Consider the following 15,899-nt stretch of genomic DNA (forward strand, 5'->3'; position numbering starts at 1 on the left):
AGGCTGATCCACTGAGCCTGGCCAATTTTTTTTTTTTAATTGTAGAGATGAGGTCTAACCAAGTTGCCCAGGCTGGTCTCAAAGCCCTGTACTCAGGCAATCCTCTCACCTCAGACTCCCAAAGTGTTGGAATTATAGGCGTGAGCCAACGCGCCCGTTTGGTCACTGTTCTTAGATGAGCCTTATGACTGGAATGTCACTGGGACGAGTTACTACTCACCAAACAGTACATGTTATTCAACACAAGAGAACACAAGGTTATAAAGGCATTTAGTTTATTTTTCAAAAAAATATTTTGCTAGAAGGGTTGAGTACTGTCATTTTACATGATCATAATCTTTAAATAAATTCTTTTTCTGACCAACAGGTACCATTTAAGTGAACATCTTATCTAGGTCAGGGACTGGTTTTATAGAAGATAATATTTTCATGGACCAGCAGGCGGGGGGGATGTGCTATTGAACCTCACTGCTAATGTTACTCTGTATTTGCAACTACTCTCCAGCATCAGCATCACTGCCTCAGCTCCACCTCAGATCATCAGGCATTAGATTCTCATTAGGAGCACGCAACCTAGATCCCTCACGTGCAGTTCACAATAGGGTTTGTGCTCGTATGAGAATCTAGTGTCCCTGCTCATCTGACAGAAGTCAGAGCTCAGGCAGTAATGCAAGCCATGGGGGAGCATCTGCAAATACAGATGAAGCTTCGATGGCTTGACTGCTGCTCACCTTCAGCTGTGTGGCCCTGCTCCTAATAGGCCACAGGCCATTATCAGTCCATGGCCTGGGGATTGGGGACCCCTGGTCTAGAGGGCTTATTGAGAATACGAATACCTGGGTTCTGCCTACGTCCATTCAGACCACGAGAGGGTGAAGCTCAAGTGTCTCTCTTTTTCTTTTTTTGTGAGTTGGTGTCTCACTCCGTCGCCCAGGCTAGAATGCAGTGGCATGCATGCTTATGGCCACCCCAACATCAACCTGCTGGGCTCTGGCAATCCTTCCACCTCAGCCCTCCAAGAAACCAGAACTACAGGTGTGCACTACCATGCCCGGCTAATTTTTGATTTATTGCAGAGACAAGGTCTCACCAAGTTGCCTGGGCTGTTCTCGAACGCACGGGCTCAGGCAGTCCACTCGCCTCGGCCTCCCAAAGTGCTGGGATTGCAGGCTGAGCCGTGGAGCCCAGCCAGGTGTCTATTTTTCACAAGCAACCCAGTGATAACCAGGAGGCTGGGTTTGGGAGTCAGGGTGCTAACCAGAGGCTCCAAGAGTCTCTTGAAGAGGGAGTGAACTGCCTCCTGCCCAAGGAAATCAGGCTCTAGTCACTTCCTGGAGCACGTCAAACCCCACCTCCAGCACCAACAGGCTACCTAACCTGGCATCTTCTACAGAGCAGGTAGCTCCACCCTCCTCACCCCAGCACTACCTGTCAGACCTGAGCTAGCATTGAGTGTAGTCAGAAGGAAGCAGGCTGGCTCTAGAAGGCAGCCAGGACTCCCTGCTGGGGCCCAGGCTGCCCGGTCATGCTCTGGGCACTCTGGCCAAGGTGGCTGGCAGGCAAGGGGCCGCCCCTCCTGGCAGCGGTGCTGCTGCGGAAAAGAGAGAAGAGGCACCCTCAGTTGAGGCACTGGCGGGTAACGTACCTGGTCTGACCTGGGAAACAAGACTGGAGGAATCCTGGGAGCTGCAGTCCCCTGTGAGGACTGAGGCCAGCCTCAGCACTGGGTTTTGATTTGGGGTGGGAACTGTTTATTCCAGATGACCTGGCAGAGCTTAAATTAGACCTTGGCTCTTGAAAATATACCATCCAATTGGGAAATGGGCTAAGTCGTGTGGCACTTAGTCCTTGGTCGGTTGACTTTTGTTAAGAATGCTCTGGCCTGGCCCTAGGACCCACTTTGGGCAGAAGAATTGAGGAGCTTGTTGGGAATTTGAGAGGAGAGTCTCACTCCTGGGCAATTGCACTCTGATGTTATCTCTTCCAAGCCCAAGCTGTGATCTCCTTAGTGACTTGTCAGACCAGTAGAGGCCAGTGACTTGGCTGCTGTTCACCTGCCCTCTGCCTCCTAGGAAGTCTGATAACTCTGTCAGGGAGAAGTTGGTGGGGTGGGTCACAGCTTTCTCTTAATATTTAATCTCAAACACAATGCTCTAGCTCTTACTGCAGTTCCCCAGCTGTAACGGGAGCACAGTGGTCTGAGGGGAGCTGCCAGTCTGTGGTGCATGGTAACCATAGTGATTTCAGCTTCTCCATGATGAACTAAGGCTTGAACCCAGGCCTGCTAGATTCCAGGATCCAGACATTACTAGGGTGTTGAACTCCCAACACCTGGGCCCTGCCAAGGTTTCCCTGTGCCTGACACAGTGGCACTGGTGACCTAGTGCCAGGCTGCTGCTTTGTGTTAGGACAAGAGGACACCTGAACTGGGAACCACTGGAGGGAGGGTATCAGGGCCCACACTGGCTTCCTCGAGCTGAGTCCCTGGAGTTCTGCTGTTTCAGCGGGAAACCCACCCATACTATGACCTCCAGGTGAAGGTGCTGAGGGCCAGAAATATCCGGGGCACAGACCTGCGTGAGTGACCCCATCTCTGCTCCTCCCTTTCCTTTCCTTGGGACTTCCTCAGAGCTCAGGGGGACTGACCTAAAGGTGTGAGTATGGATGTGGATGTGACGACAGTGTGTGTGTGTGTGTGTGTGTGTGTGTGTGTGTGTGTGTGTGTGTGTGTGTGTGTGTGCGCGCACGTGCACGCGTGCGTGAGCTCGCATGCAAATACACATTTAAAGCAGGGTCGAGGAGCTGGTGCTGACTGTAGCGAGGGGTAGCCCTTGTGAGGGGCAGACAGATGGGGCCGGAGAGGAGAGTTGTGCAGTCTCTGACTCCTCCCCAAGTGGGACATGCTGCCCTGGGTGAGCGTGCGAGGTCAGCTGTAGCCACAAGCCAACACCTGCTCTCAGGGAGCTCTCCCTGCCAGTGCTTACACAGGGAGGGGACTTTATTGCCAGAATCAGGCAGTGTCTGGTAATTATTCAGTGAGCTGTGCTGCCACATGATCTTTCTAACTGGCTGGATTTCTGTTCAGTCGAGTGGGAGGTGTCAAGATGGAATCAAGGGCACTGAAGCTCCCCCCACACTTCCCCACCCAACCCCACCACATGGGCAGCCTCCTCTCCCTGTTCTGCTCCTCCCCCTCCAGCCCCAGCCTCCTCCAGGAAAACTTTTCAGCAATAAGCGCTTGAGGCTGAGGCCCCTCCCCTGCCCTACCTGCAGTGTCCAAAGCCGACTGCTACGTGCAACTGTGGCTGCCCACGGCGTCCCCCAGCCCTCTCCAGACAAGGACAGTGGCCAACTGCAGTGACCCCGAGTGGGATGAGACCTTCCACTACCGGATCCACGGTGCTGTGAAGGTGAGGGCCAATCACAGGAGGGTTATGGAAAGAGAGGCGCTCCTCAGGGTGCTGACCTCCTGCCTGCTCTCTTCCCAGAACGTCCTAGAGCTCACCCTCTATGACAAGGATGTCCTGGGCAGCGACAAGCTCTCCCTGCTCCTGTTTGACCTGAGGAGCCTCAAGTGTGGCCAACCCCACAGAAACACCTTCACACTCAACCACCAGGTGAGCCCACCAATGCTGGTGGAGCCAAGGTGGGGCAGAGGAAGCCCGGCACAAGACCGCTCGTGAGGGGGCTCCAGTAAGCACAGGCCCAGCATCCAAGACAGACCTTCCTACATCCTACAGCCTTGATCCTACAAAGGTTTCCCTCCAAAACTTTCTTGTATGAAACCAAAATGTGAGCTGCTTGAGAGGCAGTATTTTGTCTGCCTCAGTCACTGCTGAACCCTCAGTGTCTAGAACAGAGCCTGGCACACATTTTGGAATGAATGAGGTTCTGTGTGGAGATGCCACCACTCCTCCTGTGTACATGACAAGCCACAGCGACAGTCTTCCCTTCTAGTCCCTGGAGTCGAATGGGGGAGAGGGACAGGGACAGGGACAGTCCCAGAGGCTTTTAAAAATCAGTGCTCTCTGCTCCCTCCATGTAGGATTCACAAGAGCTGCAGGTAGAATTTGTTCTGGAGAAGAGGTGAGTCCAGGTGGAAGCAATGCCTCCCTATTTACTCTAAGATTCAGAGATTAGAGTTGCGGCAGCTCCCAGATGCCAGTCACCATGACCTGCAGTGGCTTTGCAGACCTACCCCGGAGGGGATGGCCTGGTCTTGGCACCTGTCTGCATGGAGGATGACAGGTGCACCCCACCTCCACACCCTGGAGGCACAGCTGCTTTGGTCACATTATTATTGTAGCAGCCATCACCAAGGGAGTAGGTGTCCCATGAGCCCTCATCCTTTGCAGCCAGGTGCCTGCATCTGAAGTCATCACCAATGGGGTCCTGGTGGTGAGTAGGGAAGACGAACTTGGGCTGTCCCGGGATGGGGTGGGAATGTGAGGAATCCATAATGGAGCCCAGCATGCCCACTTGCCTCTGAAGGACACTCAATCCCTCCTCAGAGAGATGAAGCACTAGGGAGACATCTCCAGAAGTGAAGGACAAGAAGCTGCGGGTGCTTGGGTGGACAGCCGAGGGCTCAGGCTTCCTACCATGTGCACAGCACATTACTCACTTGGGCCCCTGGTTGCTGAGACCACCGCAGGAGCCACCATCAGGGCACTTTACCTCCTCCCCCTTTCCCACCAGGGCCTGGGAGGTAGGACTGGGTATGACCTTAGGGCCTGCCTCAGAATACCCCTCCCCATAAGGCACAGGCCCTGGGAAGGCTGTTTCCTGGACCCTGCCCCTTACCTTTTACCTCCCTCCATCCTGGTTGGGACCCTGTGGAGGGGCCCTGTAGATTGTCTGGCTACCCCAGGCCTCTGCTTTCCTCAGGCTCACCCCTGTCTAAGAATTCAAGGCACGCTCTGGGGAGACAAGACAGTTCCACGTCTAGAGTACGGTGAGTCTGGTCAGTGGCTTGGGTCTTGTCTTCTCTCCCAGGGTTGGGAATGCTGATGTCAAGGAGGTAGGTCTGGGCCAGGAAGTTCTTAAACTTTTCACTGCTCAAAGCTGACCAAGGATGGAATGGATTGGCTCTGGAGGTAGTTACTTTCCTGTTCCCAGAAGTGTTCAAGCATAGAGATACAAATCTGTCCAACTGTTGTCCTACAACAAACACCCCCCAAGTTGCAGTGGCGTACAACAAGAGGCATTCACTGAACTCATACATCTGGTAGTCAGCGGGGACCTGGCTGATCGAGGCTGGGCTTGGCGAGGTGGCTTGGCTCTGCTCCATGTGCCTCTTGGCCACCTCCTGTGACCAACACACTAGCCCAGGCATGTGCTCAAGGCATCAGCAGAGGTGCAAAAGAGCATGCTCACCTAAGCAAGTGCTTTTCAAGCCTTTGGTCACATCCTGGCCACTAACTGACACGTTACTGGCCAACACAAGACACACAGTTGAACTCAAATTGGAGGGCAGGGAATAGAATTGGCTCCTTTGTAGGAGAAGCTGAAGTCCCTTGGCAAAGAGTGAGAATACTGGGGAAATGAAGAACTGGGGTCATCAATGCAGAGCGACACAGAGGGCGACCACTCAGGCAGGGGAATTCAGATGTGCTGTTGCAGCAAAGATTGAGTGACAGCTAAGGTCCCTTCCAATCCTGAGAGTCCGAGCCTTTGGGATGAATCCTGCCCACGTACCATCGAGCACTGACTCTGAGGCAGGCACGGTGCTGAGCATTTTACAGGTTTTATCTCATCATCCTCCTACCAACCCTGTCCAGCAGTACAGTCATTATCCTCTTTTATTCATGAGACTGAGGCTCAAGAAGGTCACACAGTCAATAAGTAGCAGGGACAGGATCAAACCCAGGTCTGTGACACCTAGGGCCCATTCTCTTAACCACAGATTGTTTCACTTCTTCTTATAAATAGCATTTGTCCAGCTTTGTACACAGACCTTGGTGTGAATGGAATACCGCTTTCCTTATTTTCTCTAATTCCTTCCCACTCCCGAGGTCACATCAAGCCCCCGGGTCTCATCTAGTACAATAAGGGGCTGTAGGGGCGGGACCCTATCTGAACTTCTGCTCCTGAGGTGTCTGCTGTCCTTGCACCCTTTGGGTCTCTGTTGCTTCTGTGTCATGTTTGGGGTCTGGGACTCTTGAGAGGCTGTCTGTGTGTCTGTGCCTGGATGTCACACACAGCCATTTCTCTCTGAGGTCTGGCCTCCTCCCCTTTCCTTCTTCCCCCAAGGTCTTATACTTTTGGAAACAAAGGCCAGAATGACTTGCAGTCTATTTCTGTTTTCTGCCTGGCCACAAACCTCCCCCGAGGCAATGCATGGAGCCTGAATGGAGGCAAGAGATAGGAGAAACCACCAGTTGAAAGCTGGTTATTAATATAATAATGAATATATAAAATTTTGTATAATTACATGTTAAATAATTAATATAATCTCAAAATCATCAGCCCTATAGGCTCTGGGCAGAGACCCTCTTTCTCCCTGCTCCCTGCCTTTCTCCCCTCGCTCAGCATTGGTGTGTTTCCCACCCTCCCCTGGAGGCCCAGTTCTGACCAGGGCAGGTTATAGGTCCCCAAGAGTCCTTCAGGATGCTTTTCCTATGATCACAGTGCCTGAGAGTGAGCAAGACAATGAGAGCTGGCATTTCCTAGGGGAAGGGAAGGGAAGAGGGGTGCTGCCATCATGAGACACGCAGGTACAAACCATGCTTACCCCTTACCCAGGCACTCACCTGGGCCCTCTGCTCCAGGTTCTAGGCAGCTCCAGCTGGCAGTGCCTGGGGCGTATGAGAAGCCTCAGCTCCTGCCCCTACAGTCCCCCATGGAGTCAGGCTTTCCACCCACCTTCACCTTCCATGTGAATCCCGTGCTGAGCTCCAGGTTGGATGTGCAGCTAGTGGAGAAGCTCATGGTTCTGCAGGTAAGGGAACCAAGGGCAGGATGATGGAATCAGCTCAGTCCCGAGGGATGGTCCACAACTACCCTGAAGGTGCGTTTTCATGCGGGAGAGCTCCTTAGGTGTTTTCTTCCCTCCAGAGCGGCCCAAGTGCCCAGTTGGAGACTCAGGTCAGCAAGCTGGGCGAGGGGGACATCCTGCTGTCGTCTCTGCCCCTCGGCCAGAAGAAACAGTACTCCGTGGCATTGGGGGAAGTAAGACTCTGTCTGGGTGCCAGAGGGTCTCCTGCCTGCTCTGTGACTATCAAGGGAGGACTGAGGGAGGGGTCTGGGAGGGCAGGAGGACCAGGCCATCCTGGAGCTCAGCCATGATGTCCACATAGAGACAGAGTTACCGGAGCAACAGGGGTGGTGGGTGGGAGAACCATTTCCCTGCGGGGACCCTGCTCAGCATGCTCAGGAGTTGGGGCTGCTGTCTCTTTCAGGACCAGGAGGTGGCTCTGTGTGTGAAGGCAGAAATGAGGTGAGGTGGGACTTCAGAAGGCCTCTCTCTGCTGGGCTGGAAGTGTGAGGAAGTAACCCCGCGTGCTTTCTCTCCTGTCCACGAAGCTCAGGCTGTGTGGAGGACACCTTTCCCTTTCTAGTTCTGGTGGAAGTCCCTTGGGATCTTTCTGAGGGGTTTCACAGAGTGTGGGCCTGCTTCTGGGAAACATGGCCTGGGCCCAAGCCTCTCCTCCTCTGGATAGTCACCCAGTACCCCGTTCCCATCCCACCTGAGGCAGCTCTGGGAACCTGGATCTGCGCCTTGGCTTTGACGTCAGTGACGGGGAGCAGGAGTTTCTGGACAAGAGGAAGCAGGTCGTGTCCAAGGCCCTGCAGCAAGTGCTGGGATTGAGTGAGGCACTGGACAGTGGCCAGGTATGGAAGGGAGGAGGAGCAGACCCCCAGGGTTTCTGGAACCAAATCGAGCCTCTTTCCTGCAGGGGAGTAATGTGAGGTGACAGGAAGCCTAGAGGAAGCACAGAATCAGAGAAGGAAAGGAGAGGACCTGTTTGAGCTGATGGACACAATCAAGAGAATCAGGACCTCATATGGAATAAGGGTTGGTCAGCCCTGGCCAAGGCTGAATGTTTTGGTCAGGTTGGGCTGCCATAAGGAAACACCACAGACTGCGTGACTTAAACAGCAGAAATTTATTTCCTCTGGTTCTGGAGGCTGGAAGTCCAAGGTCAAGGTGCCATCCATCAGGGTTGGTCTCTGGTGGGGCCTCTCTTGTCCTCACATGAAGACATATGCAGGCAGGAGGAAGCCACCAGCTGTTCCTGATCTGCCATAGGTCTACCCCTCAGAACTCCCTTCCCACTTCCTCCCAGACACAGGCCAATACCTAGAGGACCCCATGGACCCTCTACCTCCAAATCTCTGTCCTCATATGGTCTTTTCTTTCTGCTCATGTAGAGAGAGAGAGAGTACACGTGCTTTCTGGTGTTTCTTCTCCTTTTTAGAAGGACACTAGTCCTATTGGATTAAGGCCCCATCCTTGGAACCTTACTTTATGAACTCCTTTTAGGCCCTATCTCCAAATATAGTCACATGAGGGTTAGGGCTTCAACTTGTGAATTTTGTGGGATGGGGACACAATGGAGTCCACATCAGTGGTTAAAGGGATTTGGAAGTGGAGGGTCCATGGGTCCTCTAGGCATAGAAACAATCGGCCTGTGGCTGAGAGGCAGCAGGAAGGGAATGCTGGCTGCAGGTGTACTCAGGAGACAGGGCCTTCACCCAATGCTGACAATCCTAGAACATCCGTCTGGTCAGTATGTAGGCTTTCCCTGTGTTAGGTATCTGCTGTGTCTCATCTAGGACTCTGAAGCAACAGTGTCCTCGGTGAGCAATGGGCGGGGAACATTTTTCAAGACAGGAGAAGAAAGGAGGACAGGGAAAGGGACATAAGACTGGGGCAGAATAAGCCAAGGCTTTGTGGGAAAGCTGAGCAGTCACAATGTTTCAAATTGGATACCCCCAGACATCACTGATCTTAAAACAGACTTTTTTTTTTTTTTTTTTGAGTTGGAGTCTCACTCTGTCGCCCAGACTGGAGTGCAGTGGCCACTCCCGGCCACTGCAGCCTCAACCTGCTGGGCTCCGGTGATCCTTCCGCCTCAGCCTTCTGAGTAGCCGGAATTACAGGTGCACGCTACCACGCCCGGCTGATTTTTTGATTTATTGTAGAGATGAGGTCTCGCTGCCCAGGCGGGTCTCGAACCCGCGGGCTCAAGCAATCCACTCACCTCAGCCTCCCAAAGGCGCGGGATTACAGGCTGAGCCACTGAGCCCGGCTTAAAACGAACTTTTAACATCAGGGACCACTGGTGTCGGGGCAGGTCCAGGCCACTTGCTGCTCTTTGCCACTTTAACTCAGGGGTTCTCAACTGGGAGCACTTTCATTCCCAGGGGACATTTGTCAATGTGTAGAGCTGTTTTATTGTCACCGCTGAGAAGGGCAGAGGAAGAGGGATGCTACTGGCATCTCCTGAGTAAAGGCCAGGAATGCTGCTAAACATCCACAACAAATAATTATCTAGTCCAAGATATCATTATTGCCAAGGTTGAGAGGAGATTGCTTTGACTGTTTTTGGTGAATCAAATATGCCTCCCAGGTGTCTACCTTCCAGGTACCATGCTTAAGAGCCACCTCTGGAGACCCACTGCTTAGGTCTGATGGCTCGTCACTTACTGACTGTATGTCTTGAGCACATTCTTTAACCTGTCTGTGCTTCAGTTTCCTCATCTCTAAAATGGGGATCTCACTGGGTTGCTGTGGAGATTCAGTAAGATAATACATGCAAGGCTCTTGGAATAATGTCTGACATGTCAAGTAATACAAGTAATAATACATAAATGCCAATGCCAATAGTTGTCATCATTGTTATTGTGCCAGGTGCCTGTAGTGGCTGTGTTAGGTTCTGGGGGCGGAACCCGAGCTATGTCTTCCCTATATGGCAGCCTGGCGGGGCTGCAGGAACTCGGCCTCCTGGACACTGTGACTTACCTGAGTGGGGTCTCTGGGTCTACCTGGTAAGTGAGGTGGGGGCAGGGCACAGAGCAAAGGAGAATCCTGAAGGGGCAGCGGTGTGACCTGGTGATCTGATGGCATCCCCGAGGGACTGGGATCCTGCCTCCAAGGGGGCTAGGAGGGGCAGGAAGGGACTGAGTCCCAAGGGTGCGTCCGAGTTGGGGTGCAGGGCAGCAGTGCAAGGGAGGGGGAGAGGGTCACTCACAGACCCTGCATCGCTCTCTTCCCCTGCCCCTAACTCATAGGCACTCCTTCCTTTCCCAGGTGCATCTCCACACTCTACAAGGACCCAGCCTGGTCCCAGGGGACCTTGCAGGGCCCCATTGAGCGCGCCCAGGCTCGAGTCTGCAGCAGTAAGATGGGGGCGATGTCCACAGAGCAGCTACAATACTATACTCAAGAACTGGGGGTTCGGGAGCGCAGTGGCCACAGTGTGTCTCTCATCGACCTCTGGGGCCTCCTCGTTGAGTATTTCCTGTACCAGGAAGTAAGATACTCTCCTTCTGCCTCCCCTCCCCTTGTTTCTGCCTTATCCCTCAGGTTAAGGTCTGATTTGCAAAGCAGTTCCTTAGGTCTGAGCTCTCCTGGGGGGAAAGAGTGAGACACCAGGGTGAGCTGACACCACTTAGCCTTCCTGGTTCCTAACCCTAGGGTAGGGAGAGCCAGGTCAGCAGTCTTCAGCTCTGTCTGCGTATTAGAATCACCCACACGACTTTTCAAAAACACCCATCCCCAGGCTCCACTTCCAGAGATACTGATTTTAGTCGGGCTTGGGCTTGGTAGAGCCCTAGTGCAGGGATGCTTTGAAAATGATTCCAGGCTTAAAAGTGATTCCCAGTGCAATGCCCACTCTTTGGCCAATGAGACTGTGACTCTAGCCACCTGGTGACTGATCCTAGAATTGCAGGCACAGCCTGTCCTGGTAATAAGATTCAGAGCTGCTGCCCCACTGTGCGTGGCCATCACTTGTGGGTGTATATCACCAGGAGTTTCTCATTTCTAAGTAAGGAATCTACATTTTTCTAGTGTGGTTTGCTTTTTAAATAAATTAGACTGGTTTTTCAAGGATTCCTTTTAAAATGTCACTCTGAATCCCTTGTGTTCTGATAGGATTTTTTGAATGGGAGAGAAGTGGGTAGGGTGTTCCTGTAGACCCTGGGATTGTACAAACCCACAGCGAGCTTCCCTCTGTGGCAGCCTAAACTTGTCCCTCAGAGACCTATCTTTAAAGCTCTGGTCTTGGTGGCCCAAAGCCTCTCTTGTGGGCATACCACACTCCGTAGGGGCTGACATCAGGCCATGGGATAGGGAACAGAACTCCCCAAAGGTCATGCTGCTTTTCTTCTTTCCCACCCAGGTAAACCCTGCCAAGCTGTCTGATCAGCAGGAGGCGGTCAGCCAGGGCCAGAACCCTTACCCCATTTACGCCAGTGTGAATGTCCGCACCAACATCAGTGGTGAAGACTTTGCAGGTGCCTGGGTGTGGAGACAAAGGCAGGAGGTAGAAGAAATAGTTGGTAGGAGGGTGTGAGAGCCCAGGGCAATCGGGAGCAAATGGAGGAGGCCATACACAGGGGACTTGGTTGCTGCCTTCTGTTCTTGGCAAGGCTAAGATTCCTGCCTGGGCACAAGGGTCTTGGTGGGAGGCCCCCAGTGATTTTCCCTTCACTTGGGTTCTCAGAGTGGTGCGAGTTCACCCCCCACGAAGTCGGCTTCCCCAAGTACGGGGCTTATGTTCCCACTGCACTCTTTGGCTCAGAGTTCTTCATGGGACGACTGCTGCATCACCGGCCTGAGCCCCGGATCTGCTACCTGCAGGGTGAGTCTAGGCTGGGGGACTGGGCCCAGGCACATACCTGGAACAGGCCCAGATATGAGGTGGGACTCCACCTGTCTCCTTAGGCGTGTGGGGCAGTGCCTTCGCAGCCAGCCTGGATGAGATCTTCCTGAAGACGGCTGGCTCAGGCCTTGGTTTCCTGGAGTGGTACAGAGGCAGTGTGAACATCACAGGTAAAGGTAGAAACGCCAACCTCCTCCCACTCACACCACAGTTCTGGCAGAGGTATGAAGAATGAGGGAGGGGGTGGCAAAAGACTGGCTGTCCCCTGGGTTCAGGGAAGTCTTAAGGAAATGATTTCTAGCTGAGGGTCTCCTGATGCCCAAAGGTGTGATAAAGCCACACCTTTGAGTTCTCTGCTTTCGGCTCCAATTAGGGCCACTGGCTATTTGGTTGCCACTCTGCCCACCCCCTTCTTCGGTTCCCTTGACCTTAAAGGCCCATGGGAGCCCAACTCTGCAGGATACCTTCTCCACCCTTCTTCCCTAGGTAACTTTTGCTCCGTCCTTTCGATTCAGCTCAGATGTCATTTTGTTAGACTTCTCGTTTCCACTCCATCCTTCCAGGGTGTTACCATTGTGCTCCCCTAGGACCATGCACACATACCTGTGTTGTCCTTACCCTGGGACATTGCTATGGTTTATTGCCTCTTTTTGTGACTCTCTCCCACAATTAGACTATGCACCCAGGAGGGCCAGGGCAGGCCCTGTTCACCTTTGCATCCCTCGTGCCTAGCATAGGGCTGGGCACATAGTAACTGTTCAGCTAGTGTGTAATGGATGAAATTCTGATTGGAAGCTATATATGCAACTTTATTCTTATGGAGTGGAAGATAAATTATTACTTAATAAATGCAATGTCATAGGCAACTTTCAAAACATGGGGGCATGAAAGAAAAAGTCATTTAAGAGCGGTTCTGTGAAGCCACGGTCAGAGGCCTAGGAGGTGGGATGGGGAGGAGAAGGGTTGTGCGGAGGGCTCAGTGTGGGCAAGGGGCCCCCTGCTCTGTAAGGGTCTCTGGACGAGAAGGGCACCATTTCTCATCACTCTTCACTGTCCCTACCCTGGCTAGACAACAGCCAGAAACTCCAGCTTCATGACCCCGCGCGGCTGCGTACGAGGCTGTTCACGCCCCAAGGTCCCTTCTCCCAGGTTGTGCTGGACATATTCACCTCCCGCTTCACTTCTGCCCAGAACTTTAACTTCACCCGGGGTCTCTGCCTGCACAAGGACTATGTAGCTGGCAGGGAGTTCGTGGCCTGGAAAGGTGGGTGCTGCCCTGGGTGGGAGGTGGGTGGGATCTCTCTCCCTGCCTGTGCCTCTGGCTCACTGGGGCCAGCGCTGGCTTTGGTCTGGGGGTTGAAGTGTGGTCTCCTGTTGCTTGGGGGTTGATGTGGGAATGATGACTCTAATTCCTGTGGTGGAAGGCAAGGCTAGGAGTTGGGGTGGAAGACCCTAAGGCTGTCAGAGAAGGAGAGAAAGAGAGAGAGGGAGAGGGAGAGAAAGAGATCGATCTACAGAGAGAGTACCAATGCGAATGCAAAGAGAAGGGGTTGCTGGCAAGAGCAACTACACTTATCCCTGAGCATGTACACACATACCTTGCAGACACACACCCGGATGCCTTCCCCAACCAGCTCACCCCCATGTATGACTGTCTGTACCTGGTGGACGGAGGCTTTGCCATCAATTCTCCGTTCCCACTAATTCTGCTGCCCCAGAGGGCAGTAGACCTCATCCTGTCCTTCGACTACTCCTTGGAAGCCCCTTTTGAGGTGAGGTGAGGAGGTGAGGTGAGGAGGTAAGGGTGGGGGAGCTCCTGAGGTGAATGAACAGAGAAGGGAGGGGAAGGAGGAGGAGAAGAGGGCTGCTGAGGGGGCCTGACTGAGTGCCTGGGATCGTTCTTCGTGGACAACCTGGGTTCTACTCTGCGGAGAAGGGTGCCCTCCAAATGCTGTTGGCAGTGTGGGTCTCCCAGCTAGAGGAGAACTGCTGAGATTCTGGGCGGTGGTGGGAGTGGGAAGAGGAAGCCAAAGAGGGTCCTCAGGATTCTTCTCTGCTCTAGACCCTGCTCATCCCTGTTCCAGTCTGGCCCTGGGTCTCCTATCTGTTTTTTCCATGGTAACAACAGAGCCATCAGGGTCCCCTCTGGGAGACTCTAGCAGCAACTCCCTCCAACTCTGTAGGGTAGTGGACAGATGTTTCCATGCAGTTGTGGGCTCTGGTGGCACCGCTGGAGCAGCCCTTCCCTTCTTGGCCTCTTCCCTGTCCTCCCGGATCTAGTGGAGCTAGGATTGGGGACTAGCGAAGTCTCTGATGCTGACCTTCTGTAATTGTTGAGTGTCAACTCATGAAGTTGAGTCGGCCCCTGACAGGGAGTAAAGGGGTCAGAGGGGAAGGCCAGGGTAGTCATGATAGAATGATGAGGAGACACTAGATTGATGATTGCTCATCATTAGTGATTACTGCTACTGCTCACAACAGCTCCACTAGACAGTGATTCCCCTTTTTATTTTACACATGAGAAAACTGGCTCAGGAAGGTGATGTCACCTGCCTGAGGTCACTCAGCTCATCACAGGTAGAGCTGGCACTGTAGCCTGGCTGTGTGGGAGATGGGTGGGGCAGGGCCAGGGTGGAGGCAGGGGGAGTCAGAAGCTTGCCTCCCGTCCAGGTCTTACAGATGACAGAGAAGTACTGTCTGGACCGAGGAATCCCCTTCCCTAGGATTGAAGTGGGCCCTGAGGACTTGGAGGAACCCCGGGAGTGCTATCTGTTTGCCAAGGCCAAGGATCCCCGCTCACCCATCGTGCTCCATTTCCCCCTTGTCAATCGTACCTTCCGCACACATCTGGCCCCAGGTAAGGGAAGCCCTGGGTCTGGGTCTGGCCTACAGAGCCCTGGGATGGTGATGAATACTGTTCTGAGAGTAGACCCCCTGGACGATATACCCAAGCTTGTGTCCCCGGGGGCCTGAGCTTCCCCTTGCTGCCCTCTGCCTCCTGAGCTCCAGCATTCACATTGGGCCATCTCCTCCTGATGGGCCTGGAAGCTGACACATGGGCCCAAGTAGGGAACTCACAGAACCAACCAGATGTTTTGGGGCAAGGAAGGCTTCAGGGCTGTCCCAGCCAGTTCCACAGAGAGCGTCCCAGCCTGGCTTCCTCTGTCTCCCCACTTGCAGGTGTGGAACGGCAAACAGCTGAGGAGAAGGCCTTTGGGGACTTTGTCATCAATGGGCCAGACACCCCCTATGGCATGATGAACTTTACCTATGAGCCCCAAGACTTTGATCGGCTGGTGGCCCTGAGTCGATACAACGTTCTGAACAATGCAGAGACCTTGAGGCATGCCCTCCAGCTGGCTCTGGATCAAGGACAGGGGGAGGAGAGGGCTGGGGGCTGATCCAGGTGGGAGTCAGAGGACTATGACAGAGAGGAGAGACTGTGAGACTCTCAGACAAGGCTTGTACAGGGAGGAATAGGCAGACTCTGTGGGGCTTCTGCTCCCTCCCCCCACAAGTACCCTCTTGGGCTGTACTGCCTGCTCCACTTTCTCACACATGCAGCCACGCTCTCAGTGACCCAAATCACAATTCTTCTTTCAATCAGGAACACCTATGTTGTCCTGTCTTTCAGTCAGGAAGCCTCTGCTGCCCTCACTCTGGGAAGAAGATGCTAGTTCTGGCTCCCAGCTGGGGAGGAGGGTGGCCAGAGCTTAGCCCTTGGCCCTGCCTGGCCTGGCCTGGGACCCACAGCTCTCCAGCTGACACAAGTGGTGACAGGGCAGCCAGTACTTTTGGCTGGCATGGGGTGGGGGACTTGGTTCCCCTCCCCTGCCTCCTCACCATGGCTGCCAATCACAGGCCACCACCTCTTGGCTCAATAGTGAGAGGTTTACTTGGGAGCAGTTCCAGGCTGGTCTCTGAGCTCCTACGGTGGCCAACATCATTACCACTGCTGTGTCTACCACTGTCAGTAACTTAATTGAGGCTTCATCAAGTTTACAGTTTAGAACTGCATAGATTTTTTTTTCTTTTTTCATTCTTTTCAGATATTTTCGTTATATTTGG

The 15,899-nt window shown here is 53.4% G+C and overlaps 1 protein-coding gene across 1 annotated transcript; it reads left to right on the forward strand.

Annotated features, from left to right (window-relative positions):
• Window positions 1–1,419: 1,419 nt before the first annotated feature.
• On the forward strand, window positions 1,420–15,341 carry PLA2G4F (phospholipase A2 group IVF). Its single transcript, XM_008059457.1, has 20 exons — window positions 1,420–1,636; window positions 2,505–2,577; window positions 3,274–3,410; window positions 3,489–3,617; window positions 4,046–4,086; window positions 4,356–4,398; window positions 4,888–4,954; window positions 6,771–6,940; window positions 7,057–7,170; window positions 7,401–7,438; window positions 7,698–7,833; window positions 9,857–9,993; window positions 10,256–10,478; window positions 11,349–11,463; window positions 11,673–11,810; window positions 11,894–12,001; window positions 12,901–13,095; window positions 13,437–13,603; window positions 14,502–14,688; window positions 15,012–15,341. The coding sequence occupies exons 1-20, from the start codon at window positions 1,526–1,528 to the stop codon at window positions 15,230–15,232; spliced, it is 2,550 nt and encodes an 849-aa protein (XP_008057648.1). The 5' UTR covers window positions 1,420–1,525; the 3' UTR covers window positions 15,233–15,341.
• Window positions 15,342–15,899: the final 558 nt, after the last annotated feature.

This window comes from Carlito syrichta, unplaced genomic scaffold, assembly GCF_000164805.1.
Source record: "Carlito syrichta isolate Samal-C Ts95f unplaced genomic scaffold, Tarsius_syrichta-2.0.1 Scaffold91562, whole genome shotgun sequence".
Taxonomy (NCBI): Eukaryota; Metazoa; Chordata; class Mammalia; order Primates; family Tarsiidae; genus Carlito; species Carlito syrichta.